This window comes from Chiroxiphia lanceolata, chromosome 6 (genome assembly GCF_009829145.1).
Source record: "Chiroxiphia lanceolata isolate bChiLan1 chromosome 6, bChiLan1.pri, whole genome shotgun sequence".
Classification (NCBI taxonomy): domain Eukaryota; kingdom Metazoa; phylum Chordata; class Aves; order Passeriformes; family Pipridae; genus Chiroxiphia; species Chiroxiphia lanceolata.
In genome coordinates, this window is record NC_045642.1 from 42,665,078 (window position 1) to 42,686,758 (window position 21,681).

General features: G+C 47.6%; 2 protein-coding genes across 5 annotated transcripts; one reads left to right on the forward strand and one right to left on the reverse strand.

Annotated features, from left to right (window-relative positions):
- Positions 1 to 917: 917 nt before the first annotated feature.
- Positions 918 to 13,887, reverse strand: VIPAS39 (VPS33B interacting protein, apical-basolateral polarity regulator, spe-39 homolog). Of its 3 annotated transcripts, none has more exons than XM_032690400.1 (20): positions 13,799 to 13,887; positions 13,550 to 13,642; positions 12,992 to 13,091; positions 11,549 to 11,692; positions 10,525 to 10,563; positions 10,118 to 10,182; positions 8,388 to 8,444; positions 7,365 to 7,457; positions 6,664 to 6,697; positions 6,118 to 6,220; positions 6,002 to 6,029; positions 5,750 to 5,823; positions 5,099 to 5,174; positions 4,682 to 4,816; positions 4,115 to 4,156; positions 3,626 to 3,730; positions 3,145 to 3,231; positions 2,511 to 2,600; positions 2,091 to 2,195; positions 918 to 1,830 (listed from the first exon to the last, which is right to left on the reverse strand). In XM_032690400.1, exons 2-20 carry the CDS (start codon positions 13,640 to 13,642, stop codon positions 1,810 to 1,812), a joined length of 1,491 nt encoding a protein of 496 aa, XP_032546291.1. In that variant the 5' UTR covers positions 13,799 to 13,887; the 3' UTR covers positions 918 to 1,809. The 3 variants fall into 3 exon arrangements, with proteins under 3 accessions (XP_032546291.1, XP_032546293.1, XP_032546292.1); XM_032690402.1 differs by having other exon boundaries at positions 13,724 to 13,824; XM_032690401.1 differs by having other exon boundaries at positions 3,626 to 3,715; positions 13,724 to 13,812.
- Positions 13,888 to 13,956: 69 nt separating this feature from the next.
- Positions 13,957 to 21,285, forward strand: AHSA1 (activator of HSP90 ATPase activity 1). Of its 2 annotated transcripts, none has more exons than XM_032690403.1 (9): positions 13,957 to 14,314; positions 14,626 to 14,816; positions 14,999 to 15,081; positions 15,710 to 15,827; positions 17,298 to 17,386; positions 17,721 to 17,855; positions 19,737 to 19,838; positions 20,370 to 20,421; positions 20,874 to 21,285. In XM_032690403.1, exons 1-9 carry the CDS (start codon positions 14,235 to 14,237, stop codon positions 21,044 to 21,046), a joined length of 1,023 nt encoding a protein of 340 aa, XP_032546294.1. In that variant the 5' UTR covers positions 13,957 to 14,234; the 3' UTR covers positions 21,047 to 21,285. The 2 variants fall into 2 exon arrangements, with proteins under 2 accessions (XP_032546294.1, XP_032546296.1); XM_032690405.1 differs by having other exon boundaries at positions 14,159 to 14,314; positions 14,631 to 14,816.
- The last annotated feature ends 396 nt before the right edge of the window (positions 21,286 to 21,681 follow it).

A 21,681-nucleotide genomic window follows, 5' to 3' on the forward strand; every position in this document is an offset into this window, starting at 1 on the left:
GGAGCATTTGTGGGAGCTTTGCAGCAAACCTCAGCCTAGTCTACAACATCCTAGGTTGTCTTAGGGTGAATGTTGCCAGCAGGTTAAGGAAGGTAATCCTTGCTTTCTAAATCCAGAATGCCATGTCCAGTTCTGGGCTCCTCTGTACAAAAGAGACATGGAGATATTGGACAGAGTCCAGCAAAGGGACACTAAAATGACTACAGAATTGGAGGATCTTTCATATGAGGAGAGGCCAAGAGCTAGGGTTGTTGAACCTAGAGAAGGCTCAGGGGAAATTTTATCAATGTGTCTAAGTATCTGATGAGAGGGAATGAAGGGACCTGGATGCTTTTCAGTGGTGCCCAGTGACGACAAGGCGCACAAACTGAAATGTGACTTCAGTCCATCTGAAGACACAACCCCACCTTTTTACTGTGAATGTGGCCAAATTCAGGAACAGGTTTCCCAAAGAAGCTGAGTTGTCTACAGCGGTGATACTGAAAACCCAAACAGACACAGTCCTGGTCTGCCTGTTCCAGGTGACCTTGCTAAAGCAGGATTGGACTAGATGATGAAGAGGTCCCTTCCAACCCAAACAATTCTGTAAGGAAAAACACATACACCAACAGAAAAAAATGAGAGTGTGCAGTGCAGCAGGGAAGCTGGAATCCAAACCTCCCCTTGTGTTTGTTTGACCCCCCTGCAGCAGCAAAGTCTCCTACAACATTAAAATTATTTCATCTGTGCTGATGGCATTAAAAGTGTGAAACAAGGTAGTGCTGAAAGCAAAGCCACTCCATGGTGACATGCACTGTGCTTTTCAGAACATGAGAAAACACTCTGCATATTCACTTTGTGGGAGGTGCGATAAATTGCTCAGGATCAGCACATAAGGGTGACAATGTGCTTAGTCGGGGAAGGAAACAAACAGCCCAAGGAGAAAGAAACAGCTTTATTTAAGGAGTTGAAGTGAGGTCTTGAAGGATGAAGCCAGCAGTTGCCTGAGGAGTTGTGTTTCTGAGAAAAGTGCAGTTCCATCCTTCCTGGCATAACACTCTCAGAGAAAAGAGCTGCTGGTGCCAGCAGGTTTGTGTCAACTGAGAGGGGTCCCTGCTTGCTCTCCATCCAATCCAACAGGACTCTAACCAGCTCCACACTAGGTGCCTGTCTTTCCTTGATAAAGGGATCTTCCAAGTGCCAGCAGCAGGATACTGGCAGAGGCTGCTGTCCTGGCTCTCTGCAGGAGTTCACACACCTCTTTTCCCAGAGTGAGCCAGAACAAACCAACAAAAAAAAAAGATTTTAAGGTGCAGCTGGTCCTTTCCTCCAATCCTTGGACGCAAGGAGAACTAGGTCCAGTAGGCTTTACTCCAGCCACAGCCATGATTGGTGATGCCCAAGCCAGCTTGAGTGTTACAGGGATTGGTCAGCACTGTCTAGTGGAAAGACTCACAAGTGTGACTGACTGTTCCTCTTGCAAGAATAAGCCCAGGCACCACCCAGAGCAAACATTAACCTTGCTGTGCCTAGCAACTTCCCTCCATAAACAAAAGTGATGCCTGGCTTACAGCCAAGTCAAAGACAATCAGATTCCAAAAAGAATCAACCCTGATGGATCAGTACCATGATTTCGATGGCTACATTTGAGTAGCTGCCTTCAACCAGCCTGAATGCCACTGTCCCTCAAGCCATAGGCACCCACTGTCACTGACAAACGCTGATCATACAATGATTAGAAACAGAGCTGCTCTGCTGACACTGGACTGGGTTTTGCAGTTTCCGCCTTCAATGACAAGGCAATGGCCAAACAGGCTCCTTCACAGGTGCTCAGTTCTTCCACCGGATTTGCTAAAAGAGAGAACAAGACATGACTAACAGCAATGCTGAACATAGGGGCCAAGTTAGTGACTCCTAAACCCTGACGAGGACAGCTATGGCTAGAGGGTGCACTTTCCAACAGTATAAGCATTTATTCCTATGCTGAATGCAACCTCAAACATAAGATTAGCTTCCCAGCAGGGATAGAAAGTACATAGCACAACCATGCCCTTACACCTTATGTCTATTTCTGATGAGAGTCTTTGGAAGAAAAAGTAAGAACTTCTTACCATGTTGTTGAGAATACTGTTTATCTTCTCTTCTTCTGCAGAGCCCCGCTCCACCTTGCACTTATATGCTGTCAGCTGGATACGATCCTTTAGATCCCTGTAGGTCTAGATAAACAGCAAAACCAACATCCAGCTGAGTGAACTGGACACTTCCAGAGCTGGTGCCATGCAGATGAGAAGGGCAACTCTACAATCCCCCATCAAGTTCCCAACACAGAACAATTTCATAACACAAATACTAGGAGTCATTCTCCTGGCTCACTGGACTTCCACTGGGAACTTTACCACTTTTCCCAGGCCATAGGGATCAAGAAACCTCACCAGGCACATGACAGCAGTGGCATGTGGCAGAACACAGAAAAGTTAGAGAGAAAAAGCAGGCTCATGTCCCATCTTTTCACACACACAGCAGGTGCCTACCTCAATGACAACATCATGGCACTTGTATTTGGTAGCAAGGTTCAACCGGGTCTCCACATCCTCCACCAGGCGCACGTACTCCTGCAGCACCTGCCAGAGATGGAAGAATGTCTCAGCTCTCTTCTGCAGGTACCTCCTGCCTTGTTCTCTCACCTTAGTCCCAAAACCTTTCAAGATTGCCGGTCACACAGACTTGACCCCATCCTTCCTAAGGGAACAAGTGGCCTGGAAAAGACTGGTCAGGACCCCAGAGGCAGTAAAGCTTTGCTCACAAAGCTCAGAGTCCTAGGCTACCTCATTCCTATGGATCAGGTTAACCATTGCCAGCCAGATTAAGCAAGAGAAAATTTAATATAGCAAAGAAAGGTGGCAATTCACAGAGGGAGAGAGTTCACAGACAACTCTAGACCCGCTGTCCCTCTTGCAGTCAGACCTAGGACCCAGCCCTCACTATCACCCACACTTCCTGTTGATGCATGGGTCACTCAGCCAAGTGCTGTGCCCACATGGCAGAGCCAGCAGCTTGGCAAACTGTTCTCACACTCCAAACTAGGAAGCAGTTCACCTGGGGAGTTATTAAAACACCAAATCCCAACAAAGAGCAAAATGACATAAGCAGTGCTTCCTTGTTTACCTGCACAGGAGCATTGTTCCTCTGCAACATCTCCACAACTCGGTGAAAGCCAATAGGTGCCTTCTTCTTGGTGTAGCCCAGCCAGTTCTGAAACAAGAACCAAACCTATGTTAAACCAGAAGAGCAATTCCTCCAGCCACAAGAAAATGCTTTTTTTCCTAGCGCCAGCAACATACTATACCAGCCATCAAAAGCACCCTTGGCAGAGCCCTTCACACAGGGGCTGGGCACAGGCTGGCTGCAAACCCTTTGGGGTAAGGGAGCTCAAGGGCCCTTCTCCAACCTTGTTACTGCAGCCAAGCCAGGCCCAGCAGAGGTCTTAGGCCACGAGAGGAGAAAGGTATTGCAACACTCTGCAGCAGAGGTGCTGGGCGCTGCTGAAATAAAACCAGTCTGTCCAGTAACTCCAGAACAAGCCAGCTATCAGTAGCAGATACCAGTACTTGGAACTGGGTCCCTAGCAAAGCTTTCTGCAGCTCACCTTCGTGGTGAGGAGGGCATCCACATCATCCCAGGCTCGCAGCTTGGCACGGGCAGCCAGGGCAGTCAGCACATACTGCTTATCAGGAATCTGCAAGGCAGAAAGCTGCAGTCAGAGCACTCGCACAGCTCAGAAAGCGCGTGCAGCTTGAACATGAATGGCATCTGCCTCAGCCCTGTCAGGACCCACACCAACGGCCAAGCAAAACAACAAGATACTGACCGAGGCCACAGCCAGCATTGCAGGGAGTATGAAATGGGGATTTGCAAGTGCGGCTGCAGACAGGGTGCATCCATTAAAAGTCTCCACAAGGCTCCCACTTGCCTTTCTGATGCTCCAGAAGGGCTCTGCTCAACAAGGATGCCATGCCCCCCTCCATATCTCAGTGCTGAGCCCTTCAAATTCCTCCTACTGAGCCCCCTCACTACATACAATTTGTCTGTGCATGTTTTCAGCTAGTGCTGCAACAACAGAGGGAGACTCACGCACCTTAAATGTTTTCTTCAGGTTGGTGGGGCTGCTGAATGTTCCCTAGAGAAAGCAGACAAGTTAGTACAAACTCAGCAGGACAGGCCACGGGAGACGTTCAGACACCTGTTGTAAGGCATCTGCCTTGCACAGGGTGAACCTCCCCGAGATTTTACTGCTTTTTGCTCATGTCAGTGCCATGAGCACAGGGGAAACAGCTGGCAGAAGAGAGCAATTATCGCACTGCATTAGCTCTCTCCCTCTGGTTTGGTTTCCCTACATCCTCAACCAGTGTAACTCCAGCACTTCCAAGACCAGTTCTGCACACCTAAGCCTAATGAGATTTAGGGCCAACTCTGGGTCCTTGGAGCTAGATGTAAAAGATAGTGGTTTCTAGGAGGCAACTCCCTGACAAGCTGTTCCAGGCTGAATGTCTCAGAGCACAAAAGATAACTCAAAACTGGTCCTAGACAAGGTCTCTCTGAGGGATGTCTCCCTTTATTTCCTTCATATGCTCCAGCTTGACCACCCCACTTGAGGGCTACAAGGATGAGATGTAACCCTTGTCTTCTCCCACATCATCCTCACCTCAGCCTCTGTGTAGTGGTAGAAACAGGAATAGAAGAGGGTGGTCACTAGCGGCATGTTGAGAATTGAAGCCTTGCGAGGATATTTCCGAAATAGCTCTGACTGCCCAGCCATCTCCAAGTGCCGATCGTTAGCCTGCGGAATCAGGAAGACAGACAGGGGGAACATGAGCCAGGGGAACTGCCTGTTTAGCTGTGGGGTAGAGGACTGGGGAGAGTGTTGTGATGGTAATGCACAAGCACAGCCTCAACATGCTACGAAGTCTTAGATCTGGTATTTCACGTGTAGCTTGGAGAGCCCTTAAAACTACACTAGCCAGGGCAGGCTGATTAGATCCAAAGTGGTGTAAGTTAGAGACAGAAAGAGATCTCACAGGTAGTCCCAGCCATCCCCTGACCAGTAGGGAAGATTTCATACCTCAATGATGATCTGTCGCTCCAACAGGGTGTAATGGTCTTGGATGTGGGAGGTATCCTCAGCTGAGAACGGCAGCCTGGCCAGACACGAAGGAGGGAGATATTGTCACCAGCTCTTAACAAGTACAGCATCCTTCACTTCTAAGTACACTTAGAAGGATGCTCTTCTCTACTAAACAAGCTCCCCACAAACAGAGATGTAGGGAACAGCTCCCATTCTCCCCAGCCTGAGTGGCTAGTAGATATTCAAGTTCCAGTCCTGCTGCCCTCTCCAACTGGCTCCCTCCTAGACAGGCTCCAGAGAAAGGAACATGTGGCACCTCTCACAGAACAACCTGAAGTGGGTGCTACACACTTCCTCAAGTGCTCAGGCACCCAAACTTCCATCTTGCACAACCTCATTGGTCAATGATCAGAAAGTCCTTCGAAGCATCTCTGCCCCCAAGTAAGCAGCAAAAGGTGCTGGACTAGAGATCACCACAAATGCCTCCTCTTTGGTCTACATTGTGTCTGCAACACTGCACTCCCACTGAGGCAAAACCAACATCAGCTCCCAAACCACATAAGCTGTGGCACTGGGACAGAGTCTAATTTTCTTTGCTATCACCTTTTGTGAAGCATCCCCCTCCCACCATCTTGCATTTCTTCTTACCCAATGCAGCCTTTCAGAAATTCCCTCCTTTTTTCTACATCCTGGATGTTCAAGTGCTCCCGGTACTGGGACAACTGGAGACAGAAGGGAAAGAAACACTCTGTTCTCATGGATTTGGGAGATACAGGATTCCAGAGGGCAAAATGGAGATGGAAAGTTCTTACTTGACTACCAGACACCCTGCAGCCAGCCTCCCCCTGCCCACTACACTACCTCTGCACTAAAGGAGCTTATGCTTCTGGGAATACTCACAGCAACTTCCTCAGTCCTGTCTAGGAACCTGCAAAAGGGAATGAGCAAGCATTAACTTGGAGGCAGGTTCCAAGCAGTGTGCTCAGCCCTGCCACCTAACAGGTCAAAAGCCTCACCTGAGCAGATCCAGAAGCAACTTCTGCTCACCCGTCTCTCTGAGGAAATGGATCAGGTGACACAAGGCCACCTGCCGCACCTCCAGCTCTCGAAACAAGATCTCTACAGGGGAAAGAGATTATGTACGGGTGGGTAAAGTAACTTAGCACTACCAAGCCAGAGGGGACTAAGCATGGTGCATGGAGTTGCAAGCCATTGGCAGGATTCAACAACCCTATCCCATCTTAAGTCACAGTCTTGGAGACTAGAGCGTAGCCCATTCATTGGGCTGCCAGCTGAATTCACAGCCATGTGCTACCTCTACAGGTTTTTGTTCACCCCATCACCACCACCACCACCACTTACCAATACTTAAAGCTCCTCTCTAGGGTCTTTGTGGGCATCACTGTCTCCCCTCCCACATTACACTTACTGCAAGTACTTCTTGCTCAGTGAAACAGCAATACCCCAGCTGCTCTCTTTGTGACTTGCACCCAGTGAAAGAATTAGCCCCTCTGCCCTTAACTGAAACACACCATAGAAACTCCAGCCTCAGTCACACGCACCTCTCCGTAGTGTCCGTTTCAGGAATATCAGGACCTGTGAGCACAGACAGGCAGCTCAGAATTAAGACAGACAGATAAACAAACATACAGCAAACTGGTCAAGGCCTGGGGAAGCTTTTGCTAAGGGCCTCTGAAAACACAGCTCTTACAGCACTGAACTGAATTCTGGTACCCACCAGATTCAGGACAAGCAGTGAGCCAGGGCTACAGCTGCCTAGATGCCTGCCTAAGCTCCTACTCTGGAGCTTAGATAAGTGAGACCAAGATTTACAAAGATAAACTTTTCCATGCAAGATCCAAGGGATTAAATATCCTGGATGAGGGAAGCTCTGACACAATCTCATTTACTGCCTGTTGCTTTAGAAGCCAGAAAAACTGGTGAAGCCCCTCAAATCTTCTGTGCTGCAATTAGCAGAATAAACTTTGACCCTCAAGAAACTGCTGCAAAGATTTGTAAGGCTGATGGATCAGGTTCCTCATTATTAACCTGGATTAACATGAATTCTGCAAAGTGGCAGGAAAGCCAGCAGTAATATGGAACTTCCCAGTCTTAAGCTCTGACACTTTTCAGTAACTGGTTTTAACTAAAGAACACTCCCCCAGTCTTGCAAGACTGGGAGGCCAACTGACTGCATTGTCACAAGCACCCTCTGTGGGGTCACCCAGAAGTCCCAGCCCTGTATGGCCCCAACAGGACTCACAGCTGTAATGACATTCCCATCATGCCCTGCCACAGCTTCATCCAAGAGCACCAGCTTGTCCTGCAGGGAGCGAAATCTCTCTAGAGAGCAGACCTGGAGACAGAAGAGGTATAAGTAGGCATATAAGAGGTATATGGGGAATCCGATAGTCTTCAGGCTATCTGAACCCACAAGGTATAATCTATCCTTCTCCCATGAGCCCTTCAATAACATGAATAACCGCCCTCCCAAGCAGCGGAGAAATTCTCATTTAGCTGAACCCACATGCTATATAATCCCTGGAAATCTGTCCCAAGGAGCTGCAGAGTCAGCCTTCATTAATGCCCAGTCTAGGACAGCAGACAATGTATATTCAGCACAAACGCCCCTGTAACACAGCAAAACTTTTCTGTACACCACAAACCACCAGTCCTGTCAGGAGGAGAGAACTCCGCAGGGCCCTTTCCACAGAGGAGACCAGAAAGCAGAGTTGTAACTCTTTCTCCCTTCTTCTTACCCCACATCTGTGGCCTCTCTCAGCCTTTAGTTCACCTCAGCCTGAGGAGACATATGCAGAGTAAAACCACAACCTCCCCATGTGCTCACTGCACACTGAGGCAGCTGAGACTAAGATTCCAGCTCCAGTGTAACCAAGACCACTTCTGTCTTCCTCCCTCCACTTGCCACCAACTGAGAATGGAGATAAAGCCCCACACCCTCAGATTTTTAAAATAAACCTAGCCCCAGGGAGCAGAAAGGGTAGAGAGGGACACGGCAGTACAGATACCTCCTGTCAGAGCCTTGCTGAGGGGACAACTCAAGTAAACAAAGCAACAAAGCCCTGCTGCTCCTGAGCTAGTGTGATCCCAGCACTGCCACCTGGCAAAGCAACAGGCAGGCAGAGCACCATCCCTGCTAAGTGTTGCAAGAAACACAGATCCCCTCCCTGTTCTTGGAACAGCCAAGAGCATAGGGAAGTGTAAAGCAGTTTAGGACCACCCATCCTCCATCTCTTACAAGCAGGTGGGAACGGAGAGTCCTTACCTTGCCCCTCTGCATTCGCCTGACTGTATCTTTGGGGCTCCAGTCACTGCTGTAATCCTGCCACAAGAAAAATAAAGTGCTTTTAAGCCTCAAGAGGCCAGATCATGTCAGCAGTCTCAAAGCTGCTTTCCACTTGTGCTACATCAGTGTTGGCCGACATGTAGCTTCTCACATTCATCATTCAGCTTCTCCAGGGAATGTGCCCCTATAGTGTTCAGGTGCAGATGCTGAGCCCTCAGACTCTGCATATGCTGGTGGGGAGGGATGCTAAAGGCTCATATGTTAACACAGCCTTTGTGTTGCCTCAGAAAGGTCCTTCCTCATATCCTTTATAAGAAGTGCATTTCATCAGGTTGTCCTCCTTGCAAATTAAAACTCCCATGTTGCTTTCAGAAGGACAAACAAAATACATTCAAAACAGACAAACCCAAAACTGAGGAGGAAGGAGTCAGTTTCTTGTTACCATTCAGACTTCTGCTGGTGAACCTTCCACAGCAGCACGGAGAGCACAGGGACAACAGCGCAGAGTCGCACAAGAGAAGTACAATGTGACAAGGGCATTGAAGCCTGCAGTGAGACCATCTTAGGGCAATATGCTACCACTGTTGCAATGAGCAAAATTGTTCCCCTGCAGCCTGCAGACACTACGACCTAAAAGCAGTGGATAAAAAGTGGCAGTGGTCTGAGTCACTCCTGAACTCAGAGTCCATAAATGCATCTAGGTCTCTCTGAGGCACTTAAGCCAGCAGTTGTAATTCAGCCTTCTGCCCCAAATGGCCCACAGAAAAGTGCCATGCTCTAACCAACTGAGCTAATCCCTACTTGTTCAAGTCTATGTGCTCATATGAATGTTAATGGACTTCAAGATCAATCAGCCAGTGAGTAGAACAAGCAGTCTGAGAACCAGGAATTGTCATGGGACCTTGAACCCTAGGGGTTCAAGGGTCCAAGTGACAGCAACTGGAGGAGACTGGGATCTGGGATTTAGCTACAAAACAAACCAGATGTCTAAGACCAGCTGCTGGGGGGACCCATAGAGCGTGTCTATGTTCCACTAATGGAATTCAATCCTGCTTATACAGAAAGGAGGCTCAGGATCAAGCTGGAGTGTTTTATGTATGTGTCTGTTTGTAAAGGCATTGGTTTCTGTCTGTGTTAATCCATGTAGGCAGCTATGTTACTATTGTGCATGTCTGTATCTGTAGGGAATATGTGCTCAGTCTTGCTACTGGCTGGACCTAGGGACATGGAACTACAACCTCACACCTAGCAGAAGGAATCCACCCAGTCCCAAAATCCACTAGATTCTCCAACACCTTACACTGCATATACAGGAGATAAACATTCCCCCCAGCTGGGACTCTCCCTCTGTGTTGTCCCAGGGATTGATGAACAGGAAATTTTGAAGTTTCAGATTTAAAAATATAAAAAGCACATGTGAAGCCAGTTTATGTAACCCAGCACGAAAGCCGCTTACAGGTAAAACACTGTTTAGAAATTCTTTTCACAAAGACTGCTGTGCTATTTATTATGAGAAGGAGTAACCAAGACCCCCAGCAAAGCTCCCTACTTCTGAGAAAAAGCAGAGAATACTCAAATTACTGCAAGGCTGCATCTTGCAGCTTTCTGTCCTATTCCCTGCATTGCCCTCTGCTGTCTGAAATACCAATTAATCACAATGGAGCAGGAAGTTCTCTGATCTCAGCATACAACAAGCACAGGCTGCTCACCTTGTACTCAGCTTTCGGTCTGCGCAGCTCTGGGGCATAGTTTTTAACTCCAGTGTCAGTGAGGGCTGAGAAGGAAAGGCACAGCTGAGTAGCACATCAAAATCCTGATTCATATCCATTTCCAAAACCATCCTTTTCTTAGTTTTCACGGTAGAAGACTCAAACTTAAGCACCAAATGGCAACACAACATTGCCCTAAAGCCAACAGCTATAATTATCCCAAATCATCATGTCAATTCTTTTATTTCTTTGATAAAAGAACAACCCATAATTGAACTTTCAGACAGGCCATGATTCAGTTTCCCTTTCTGCACCATAAGGCAGATGACACTTCCCATTTTTTGCAAATGCTTTGTTTTATGTAAATCTGTACCCCCCCCAAAATGAGGCAGGGATACAAAGCTTACCATCTGAAAGAGACTGGAAACTTGGAAGTTTGTTTCGTCCTGAAAGAAAAACACTGATGAGAGACTGTCTTTTCAGCAGCAACATCTCCTCCACAGAGAACATAAGCCTAGACTGCAAGCCAGTTTGCTGCAGCTATGCCACTATAGAACAAGCCATTCTGTATAACAATTCACACTACACCAGCACAGCTGGGACTCACCTGCTAGCACTGTAAGGCTTTGATGTCGTCTGTGGCATCACAAACCATGTAACACCCTGTCTCTATCTGCCCTCCTGGTGTTGAGGCCAGGAGAGGTTAGAATGCCTGAATGCACTCATCTACCTGCAGAGCAGAGGCTCAAGCACAAAGCACTGCACAGGCCATGGCAACATGGACAGCTTCATCCACCAGGGCTGCAATTTGAATGCCTTTCTTTATCATTTTATTATCAAAGTTGAGAGTAAAAAACCACCTCAGAGAAAGAGAGACAAAGTAAAAGCTGTTTTGTTGTCTGGCTGTGAGACAGCAGAGCTGAACTCTTGCAAGCTGTGTAAGTTTGCCCAAGGCCTGCTGCACAGTTCCCCCTGTAACCAGCTATGCTGCCACTGCCGCTACCACACGTTTGCTGAACCAACATCAACAACAGTCAGATGAGCTCCAAATAAAGGATAATCAACCTGTGTTCTCTACAGAACTGAAGATCAAATGAGGGCTACATGGGTCAAGCCAGTCCCTTCATAGCCTGTTCTTTTCCACCAATCAAATGGATTGCTGTACAGTAGCTGTGCTCTACCCTGCTGTTCCATGGAACCTGGATTTTAAGAAGCTATAATCTCCAAAGCCTGCTCCTGTACCACAGAAGCATGCAATCTTGTGCACAAGGCAGTCTCCAATTTCCAACTAGCGACCAATACACTCCCAACCTGAGGTGAGATTGGAGTGTCCCTGTTTTGCAATAAAACAATTTACATAAGATAGCACAGTTGCCCCTTGATACTCTGAGGGAAAATCCATTTGTCCGTATGGTATATGATGATCCTCACCTTTGAACAGGCTGCTTAGGGAGTATGAAGAAACTTGTTTGGGTAAAGCAGCATAGGAGGAAGAGCCCTTCTGCAGGCTGGAGTCTCGGCCCTCCAGCGAGCTAGTGCTGCCAGAGGCTGTCTCTTTGATTGACCAGGAGATACCTGTGTGCAGACAGAGGGCATTTATAACAGAGAAGAAGAGTCTGTAAAGAATGATCTTATGGCATGGCAGGAATGTTACCAAGTGTGTGCTGGTCAGTTCTGCACTAGCACAACTTGGTAACTCTGACCCTCAGCACAAAGTAGATGCAGGGCATCTATCCATGCAGAAGCCCAGTCTCATGTAATACTGCTTGTTAAGCAGTTGCACATCGTCCTCCAGAAATGGCTATTTTCAGCAATGTCGTACAGCTAGTTATGGCTTGGGTAAAAAAATGCGTAGACCATCCAACATTTATATGTTATTGCACAGGGAAAAGCACAGTCCTTGTTCTAAAAGTACAAAGCAAGACAGAGAGCCTCTGGCCTACCTCAAATTGCAGAAGCCTAAGAGCAGACTTTCCTAACACTGGAAGACTAAGACAGTGTTCCTTCCCACAGAGACAAAATAGCTATCAGTATGCATATGTGCTGGCAACAAGGAATGCGTCTTCTTCCTGATTGTTCAAGACCTTTCTTTTCATGCAGCTGCACAACACACATATTTTAGAATCGGGGTGATAGAGAAAAAACCTGATAGGTAGAGAGACCTTGGGCAGGAAAAGAAATGGCCTGTGGGAGGAGCTACAGCAAAGGACAAGAAGATCAGTCTTTGAAGGTCCTCTGGGTGATCCATATGTAAATTTCCATTGTTTGGCACTGGCTAGTAAGCGCCACATATTCTGTGGGTCATGAACTCCAACGAGCAGCACACACACAGTGTGTGGGCCACTACCCTCAACACCAAAAACACACTTACTTAATGTTTACAGTTCCCTTTCAAATTTCAAGCATAAGAGTCATTCTATAAATACACATTAAACCTTAGAATATCTCCTTAAAGTGTTGTGGGGTCAAAACACAGAGAACTCTAAATGGTGCCATTTCAGGCAGCGGTGTGAAGGAAATGATCACCTAGAAACTTGCAGGCCACCTGAGCATGACGAATATCAAGCCATAACCTCCAAAATACCTGCTGTAAACTATATATTCGAAAAAATATCATGTATTCCCTCCACTTGTCTACATTCCTCTTCCTTACGTAATTTGGGCTTCTGCTAACTCTCTTTTAAGTGGATCCACTCAGGTAAATCCAGTGCTCACTCAGGCTCACAACCTGACCTGGGAGACTAGGATCAGGTTAGATATGCAGCATTAGATAGCAAATAATAGTCAGTCCTGACCTGACTAAGTGACGTGACTTAAGCAGCAATTTTAAACTCTCTCTGTCTCAAGGATAACTTGCAGTATTTCTGCACTTACTTCCCACAGGTTCTCCGCTCCAGCTGACCCTCTCGAGGTCATCATCATCATCATCGACAATATCCCGAAGGCTATTCACTGCCCGTTTGGATTCCTTTAGCTATGGAGAAAAGAGCTTGCATAAGGACCACCAGAGTTGCAGAGTGCACTTTGTTTCCTATTACCATCAATATCCCTTGGAGCTTTGAATACAGCTCCTTCAGCTTCCATTGCTTCTTGTGGAGGACGTCTTTTAGTCTGTAGGTGTTCAGCAGACATCGTAGCCCTTTCTCACCTTGGGAACCCAAAGGTTCCCCTATACAGACCCAAACAGCCCAACCAGTCGCAGATGCAGCTTCGTGCATGGGCGAGGAATCACAGTCCTGATGAGATTTCGGACTGGCTACTGTGGGGGGTGAGATGGGAGCCCCCTGGTACCCTCTGCACAGGGCAGAAGGCGACGGTCCCACCCACCCAGGGAACACGGACCCCCAGCGATGCGCGGGGCCCAGGCCTGGGCCAGGACAGCCACGGGGCCCTGCCCGGCGCGCATGTCTCACGGAGGCGGACCTTCCCTACCTGCGAGAGCTCGTCATCCTCATCGTCGAAGGTGAAGGCCCGGAACTTGGAGCTGTGCCAGTACTCCTCCTCGTCCGCCCGCGCCCTGTTCATCTGCAACGGCACCGCGCGGCTGCCTCAGCGGGGTGAGGGAGGGAGCGTCTGCCTCAGGGGCATCACCATCATCACCCCTACCTCTCGTCCAGGTCCAGGTCCAGGTCCAGGTCCCCGCCCCCAGCCCCGGCCCCGCCGCCCCGGCCCCGCTCTCACCTCACCGCCCCTCCCGCTCCAGCTGCGCCTCCACCCGCACAGCGGGACGGGGCGGCAGCGCCGCGGGGCACGCCGGGAAATGTAGTTCTCTCCGCCAGCCGCGCCGCGACCCCTCCCCGCTCCCCCACTAGTAATCCCGGCGTGCCTCGCAGGCCGGCAGTCGGGTTCAGCGCTCCGGGAGCTGTGGTCCTGCTCCGGGAGCTGTGGTCCGGCGGGGACGAGCCGCGACGGGACGGGAGCGACAGCTCCAGCCTCAGCTGTCGGCGGCGCGGCGGAACCCACAAGCCAGGCGGAACCAATAAGACAAGTGTTGCTCCCCGGGGGCGCGCCGGAAGGGCCCGCGGCGGGCGGAAGGCGAGAGGCGGCGCGGCGGTTCTAGCAGCTTCCACGGGCGGTCGGAGCGGAGGCGGCGGTCCCGGTCCCGATCCCGGTCCCGATGGCCAAGTGGGGGGAGGGAGATCCGCGCTGGATTGTGGAGCAGCGGGCGGATGCCACCAACGTCAACAACTGGCACTGGTGAGCGGGGCGGCCGCGCCCCGACCTGCCCGGGAGGCCCGGGGCCCTGGGCAGGGCCGCCGCCTTCCCTCCCGTTCCTGCAGGCTGGTGCTGAGACGGGAGCGTCCAGGCTGATCCCCTGGGACGGGCCCCCGACTCCATGCATGTGTGGGAGTGCCCGAGCCGGGGGGTGCGTGAGGGTGCCCTGGGGAAGGACTCTGTGTGTGTGTGTGTTGGAGTGGGGCAGGGAGACAAGGACCAGCCAACACTGGATATAGTCCCGGTGTGTGCTGGCCTGTCCCAGATTCTCACTCTGTCTGGTTTTCCCGCAGGACAGAGCGGGATGCTTCCAACTGGTCCACGGAGCGGCTGAAAACTCTCCTCCTGCCTGTCAGGGTGGAGGGTGAGGAAGGGGCTTGTGAGGTGACAGAAGTGAGCAAACTGGATGGAGAGGCCTCCATCAACAACCGAAAAGGGAAACTTATCTTCTTCTATGAGTGGGCTATCAAGCTGGCCTGGACTGGTGAGTGATGTGCTCCCCTCCTTTTTCAAGGTCAGATTCATGTATACTGTTAAGGATAAGGATACTTATCTCATTTTGGAAATAATAATAAAGGGAAATATTATATTGTAATACAATACAAGTTTGCTGTTATAATTACCAGAGTAAGAAGGTTGATCTGAACAACGTAATTGTCATTGCAGGCACCTCAAAGACCGGAGTGAAGTACAAAGGTTATGTGGAGATTCCTAATCTCTCGGATGAAAATGACATTGATGAAGTTGAAGTAAGCGCAGCTGAACACTAATACTGCTGGCTGTATGGCTGTTCTAACGGGAATATTCACAGCATTAATATTTCCTTCCATGTTACTAGACACTGCTGAAGTTAATAGAATCAAAGAATGGTTTGGGTTGGGTGAGATCTTTAAAGATCATCTAGTTCCAATCTCCCAGGCGTTAACAGGGACACCTTCCACTAGCCCAGGTTACTCATGGCCCTGCCCAACCTGGTCTTGGACACTCTGAGGAATGGGGCATCTCCAGGCATCCTCACCACCCTCACAGTAGACAATTTCCTTCCAATATCTAATCTAATTCTAACTTCTTTCAGCTTAAAACCGTCATGCTTCCTTCTGTCACTGCACTCTGACAGAGTCGCTCCCTGTCATGTTGCATCTTTATCAAATTATTCCTGTCTTCTAGATGTAAAGGCTCTGTAGCACATGAAGGTATTTAGGTACACAGCCTATTACTGTGGGCTGAGACAGGTGAAGTGGAAGGTGAATAAACCTGCACTGCTGATTGTGAAAGTTTAGCTGAAACTAAATTGAAACACATCGGCTGTGATGTTGAATTGAATAATAAAAGGACTGTGCAAGTATGGCTTTGGTAATATTTGTCCTTGTTGTTTAGATCCTTGTCAGCCTTGCTAAAGATGAGCCTGACACTAACTTGAAGACCCTGATGAAGCAAGAGGGTGCAAAAAAAATTAGAGATGCAATGAAAACTTACATCAGCACTCTCAAAACAGGTATGTAACTGAGAGGGAAAAGTGTTATGGGAACCCATATGGGCTAAAGCTAAAGAAAGGATGGGGGTAACAAGAGGAGTTCCTCACCCCGTCTCAACAGGAAAGTGTCAGAGCAGTATTAGCAACTTTTCTGTGTCTTTGGAAATTGTTAGGATTTGGCAAGAAACTCTTCTGTGTCTAGACACTGTGGCACAGGTTTGCTGGTAACCCAGTAATAAACAGTATTTTTGGATTTATGTTTTAAATCTGAAAATGTCCTTCATGTGCTGAAGTTCAGCTATAGAAAAAATAAAGCCAGTAAAATGTGTTTGCTACCCCAATGACACAGTCACTGCCTGTGACACAACATCTGGATCAAATTTCTTTTTTTAAAGTTAAATCTGAGTCCAACAGTTGGAGTTAAATCACTGTGCTTTGGTTAAGTTTGGCGTTCCTCTCAAATACAGGCTGAGAACTCTACAGTTACTTTTTATATCCGTTTACCTGTATTACACGACATGTGCTAGATATGCTAGGTACAAACCATCACTGATTGTTGATTTTCTAGGATCAAATTTCTGTACCCTGTTTTCTTTTCAGGTGTTGTAGTGTTCAGGGTGGGAGATGCAGTCACCCAGTGGAAGATGAGAATGTCAGTCGGGAAAAACTGTATGATCTTGTGGGTGTAATAAATAAGAGTAGGTGGGAACCAAGTATTGTGGGATACAAAGTTATACACATGATAAAATTCTGCTGTATAATGGAATTTTGTCAGTTTGAAGACATGAAGAAGAAGGAGAAAGAGCAAAATGTTACATACTTGGTAAAGGTAGAAGTGACAGAGCTGGAGAAAAAGCAAACGTAATTCTGAAAGAGTCTGAAGATTCTGGTGGAGTTACAAAAGTGCTAGTGCTGCTGGACAGGGCATTGGTGGGACAGTCCCTGCATTTCCCTGTGTAGTCCTGGCATCTGGTATCAAAAAAGATAAATTGAAGAGAGAGTCAGAAGTAACTATTCTCTACTACAATGTTATGAGAAATGAAGAGCCAGGCTAAACAGAAATGGAAAAGCTTGGTTTGGTTAGACAAATACTTTTTCTAGAGCAGCAGGCAAAAGTATTTGAGATGTGATTGCAATTGTATTAGAGAGTGAGAGAGAAATAAAGCTACAGAAGCCTAAGGCTAACTAACATTAATGCTAGAGCGGCATGTGGAATATGGTGTGTCTAGGCTACCAAGAGGACGTAAGTTCCTAATTGTTGGTGTAGACAGGTTCTGACAGGGCCTTTGGTGGAGCGTAGTAAGGGCAAGAATAATTAATTGCTTGTAAAAAGAGGTCTTTTTCCTTTTCTAAAAACTGTTTCAAGTCATGGATGCTAGCCAAGAACAGAGGGGAAACCAGGAAGCCCTTTTTGATTGTGTGTTTCAAAGAACAATTTAAAAGTTTACTTGATCTCTTGTTGGTTTTATTGGCACATTCCTTTCTTTCCAGAATTCACCCAGGGCATGATTTTGCCCACAGTGAATGGTGAACATATGGAAACAACACCTCAGGTGGCTCCTAAAGCAGAAGACCGCAAGGTAAACAAAACTATGCAAACATGCTTTGGGATTTGTGAAGAAAGGTACATGGTATTAGATACTGGGGCTTACAGGAGCAACCTGTGTTGTGTGTAGGCTGTATACATTCAGGAATTGGCAATCTGTGGTATAGGTGTGACTGTTTCTATTTGCAGGACATATCTTCCAAGCAGAATGATAAATCTGCCTTTTACACTCGAGTATGGTTGCATCTAATTGCGTCTTTACCGAGAGCCTTTGTTTTTTCTCTTGGATATGTGAACCACTTGTTGATTTTTGCTTTTTTAATGAAAAAAAAGTGTATGTGTGTTTGTTTTGTTTGTCGTTTTGTTAGATGGCTGCTAAGAGCAGTACTGCAGCATCGCAGTCCAAATCCATAGGAGTCAAGATCCCTACCTGTAAGATCAGCTTGAAGGACACCTTCTTAACATCTCCTGAGGAACTCTACCGGGTATTCGTTACTCAGGAGGTAATGTTTGGCTTGTTCTGAGAGTTGTTCTTTACATATGGGAAGTTCTTCCTAAGAAGTTTTCTAAGGCATTCTGTAGGACACTCGCAGTCCATGAGAATGGAATCAGAAGAAAATTGGTCTGCAGAGCAGGTGGTTAAAGCTTGTGCATGCATCTTTTCACACAGCTGACAAGGAGATTAATGTCAGCCAGAAGCCAGTTCCAGACTGCTGTCAGCACCTATCCATAGGTGTATCCCTTATTGCGTGTGGCCAGTTCACTTGGGATTTATGGTTCTGTGCTCGTGCTTTGGTTTTGTTTTTTCCTTTTAAGGTTAGGTGGTATTAAAGTGTACTTTGGGGATAGCTTCCCATCTCCTGCACACTATTATGTAGTTTAGGAAGAGAGAGCAGTATTGTATAATTTAAAAATGGTCTTAGTCTTTTGTTCCTTCTATTTTGATAAGAAAAAGAAAAACAAAAAAAAGAAAAAAAATACTATCTTTTCTTAGAAATAGGTTTCATTAAGAAATCAACAATGTGTGACTCAGAACACTGCATAGAATTGGAAAGCTAGGGCTTCTTTTCCCTGGACAGGCAGAATTCTGCTGTAGTGCCTATAACCTTGCTTTTCTGGCCAGGGCAGGGTTTTTGACTTTTGTTGAAGACCTTACATTATTGACTCTCTTACAGTATCCTTCTGTACAAACTGTCCAGCACACAGCTGGATAAACACACCATGCAGTGGGTGAGCAATTGGCCCACGGGTCGAGCACAGAGGGTAATAGTGAACAGAATGACATCAGACTGGTGACCTGTCACTAGTGGGGTTCCACAGGGCTCCATATTGGGCCCTGTGCTCTTCAACATCTTCATAAATGACTTGGACACAGGACTGGAAGGGATACTAAGCAAGTTTGCAGCTGATACAAAACTTGAAGGAGCTGTTGACACCCTCGAAGGCAGGGAGGCCCTGCAGAGAGACCTTGACAAGTTGGAGGGCTGGGCAATCACCAACCATATGAAACTCAGCAAGGGAAAGTGCTGGATTCTGTACCTGGAATGGGTCAGCCCTGGATGTTTGTACAGACTGGGGAATGAGATGCTGGAAAGCAGTGCCATGGAAAGGGACATGGGGGTCCTGGCTGATGGCAAGTTGAATATGAGTCAGCAGTGCCCTACCAGCCAGGAGGGCCAGCCGTGTCCTGGGGGGGCATCAGGGAAAGCATCACCAGCCGAGGGAGGGGATTGTCCTGCTCTGCTCTGCACTGGTGCAGCCTCACCTGGAATATTGTGTGCAGTTTTGGGCACTGCAATATAAGAAAGACATTAAGCTATTAGAGAGCATCCAAAGGAGGGCAACAAAGATGGTGAAAAGTCTTGAAGGTAAACCATACAAGAAGTGGCTGAGGTCACTTGGTCTCTTCAGTTGGAGAAGAGGAGACTGAGAGGAGACCTCACTGCAGTCTACAACTTCCTTGTGAGGGGAAGAGGAGGGGCAGGCACTGATCTCTTCTCTGTGGTGACCAATGACAGGGGAATGGCCTGAAGTTGTGTCAGGGGAGGTTTATGTTGGATATTAGAAAGGGGTTCTTCACCCAGAGGGTGAACAGGCTCCCCAGGGAAGTGGTCACAGCACCAAGCCTGCCAGAGTTCAAGAAGTGTCTGGATGATACTCTCAGGGACATGGTGTGACTCTTGGGGATAGTCCTGTGCAGGGCTAAGAGGTGGACTAGATGATCCTTGTGGGTCCTTGCAACTCTGCATATTCTGCTCTACATACTCTGTGGTTCTGTGACTTACCTCCTCTTCCAGAAATTTTTTAGCTGGATGGGAGGCATTAGGCAACAAGTTTGTAGGCAGATAATGTCAAGTAATACAGGTCTCCTGAATTGTTTTCAGATGGTCCAAGCTTTCAGCCACGCACAAGCCACCTTGGAGGCTGATAAAGGAGGCAAGTTTCAGTTGCTGGATGGCAGTGTCACAGGAGAGTTTGTTGACCTTGTAAGTACTAACTAGTGCAGGTGTATCTTGTTCAGAGGCAGCCTTTTTAATTTTGAGGTATCAGTTCTGTAGCAATGCTTCTGTCAGCTAACTGTGGAGTTCTACCTGGTGCCCAGTAGTTATCTGTAACTTCTGTGGCCATTGAATCTTTCCTAATAGCATGGATTAATACATGGGATTTCAGTCTGGGAGAAAATCTGGCTACCAGTCATAGATGTGCCCTGCTTTGGTGTGATTTTACTTATTTATTAGGGGTTGGAGGAGTGTTAAAGATAGTAACTGACCATTTTCCTCTTTGACCCAACTGCCACTAAAGTCTTCTGCACAGGGACCCTGTCTCAGTGTTTGTGGCTGTACTGTGGCCTACCTTTCTAGAAGGAATTGAAAAGGACACTTAAAGTCTTTTTCCCTCTGTCTGTATGTATTTCTCAAGGGGTCTCTAGGGCTTCATATCAACACAATTCCAGTTGTTTTCTGTTAGACTGCAGCACTTGCAAAAACTTACTATCAGTCTTTCTATCTCTTGTCAAGGTTCCCGAGAAGCAACTTGTTATGAAATGGAGATTTAAATCTTGGCCAGCTGGTAAGTAGTCCAGAAATGGACTATGGTGTTAACTGCCCTTGCCTGTGTTTGAAGAATTTCAGCCCCATTTACCACTGGGTAAATGGTTTATTCTGGCTCATGATCAGGGAGCACATGGTGTTCTGGGAGCTGCACCAGTGTTCTCCCAACTTCCTATCCCAGACTGTCATGTCTGAATCATCAGCCACTGTTTGGAGCAGTGACCAGGGATTAGGAAGGATGAAGTGGCAGCTTGCTCAGCTGTGGCTGCAACTGCTTTGAACCCCATGAAGAGGGAGCCCTCTCCCCCCTGTGTTTCTAGGGAAGGCCTACAGCTGTTATAAGTACATCTTCTGGGAAGGATCCTGAAGAGTCTTTTAAATGTTGCCGTGTGAGAGGAGGAGCAGAGCAGCTCCTTGGGGCTGTCCATACTGTACTGCACACTGCTGACAGATTTGCTTTGGTTCCTCTAGGGCACTTTGCAACCATTACCTTAAACTTCCATGACAAAGGTGGTGAGACAGAGGTGTGCTTGGAAGGCAAAGGCATTCCTGCCAGTGAGGAGGAAAGAACAAAGCAAGGCTGGCAGCGCTACTACTTTGAGGGCATAAAACAGACATTTGGCTATGGCGCCCGCTTGTTTTAATACCAGTTGCTGGGAGGCTCTGCCTGAAGACTCTGCCACATGGACTGATAAATTTCTCGCCTGTTCGTTTCTAATCTTGGCTCTGCCGCTGAGTAAAGTGGGATGACAGGTGATGAGGAAGGCTATTGAGCAGCACCACTTTCAGTCCCTCACTGCTTTGTGCATGTCTTGTGCTGCAGGGGATTCTCTTACATGTACATACTTCTATTGCTAAATAAACCTAACTTAAAAAAACACTATGGAATTTGTGTCCTCAGATCGGCTTGAGTTCAAAGGGTCGGTTGATAGGCTGAGGGAGGGATCTGTCTGGAAAAACACCGATCAATGAGGAGTGCTGATGCCAATGTGATTTACTCCTCACTTCTGGGGGAGTAGAGAGCATGAGCTTGATGCAGTTTTTAGTTGTGAGCAGCTGCTCATTTTCTCTCTGCTTTTGATGTGCCGCTAGTAAATGTTTCAAACCCTTCCCATTTCTGAAGGGATCTGTGATCCTGTTCAAACTGTTCCTCTCCTCCTTTGCATATCCCAACAACATAGTCTTTTCTTACAGTTCCCCTAGTCTGCTCTGCAAGAATGACTATCCTTTAGCCATCTGATGTCCAAGATAATCAGCAAATCACTGCTAGGGAAACTCC

Coding starts and splice junctions, on each gene's coding strand:
- VIPAS39 (XM_032690400.1), bottom strand. CDS start 13,642: ATGAACAGGGCGCGGGCGGACGAGGAGGAGTACTGGCACAGCTCCAAG. Junction 13,092..13,549: donor AGGATGACGAGCTCTCGCAG/GTAGGGAAGGTC, acceptor TTTTCTCCATAG/CTAAAGGAATCCAAACGGGC. Junction 10,564..11,548: donor CCTAAGCAGCCTGTTCAAAG/GTGAGGATCATC, acceptor TTTTTCTTTCAG/GACGAAACAAACTTCCAAGT.
- AHSA1 (XM_032690403.1), top strand. CDS start 14,235: ATGGCCAAGTGGGGGGAGGGAGATCCGCGCTGGATTGTGGAGCAGCGG. Junction 14,315..14,625: donor AACGTCAACAACTGGCACTG/GTGAGCGGGGCG, acceptor GTTTTCCCGCAG/GACAGAGCGGGATGCTTCCA. Junction 15,828..17,297: donor CATCAGCACTCTCAAAACAG/GTATGTAACTGA, acceptor CTTTCTTTCCAG/AATTCACCCAGGGCATGATT.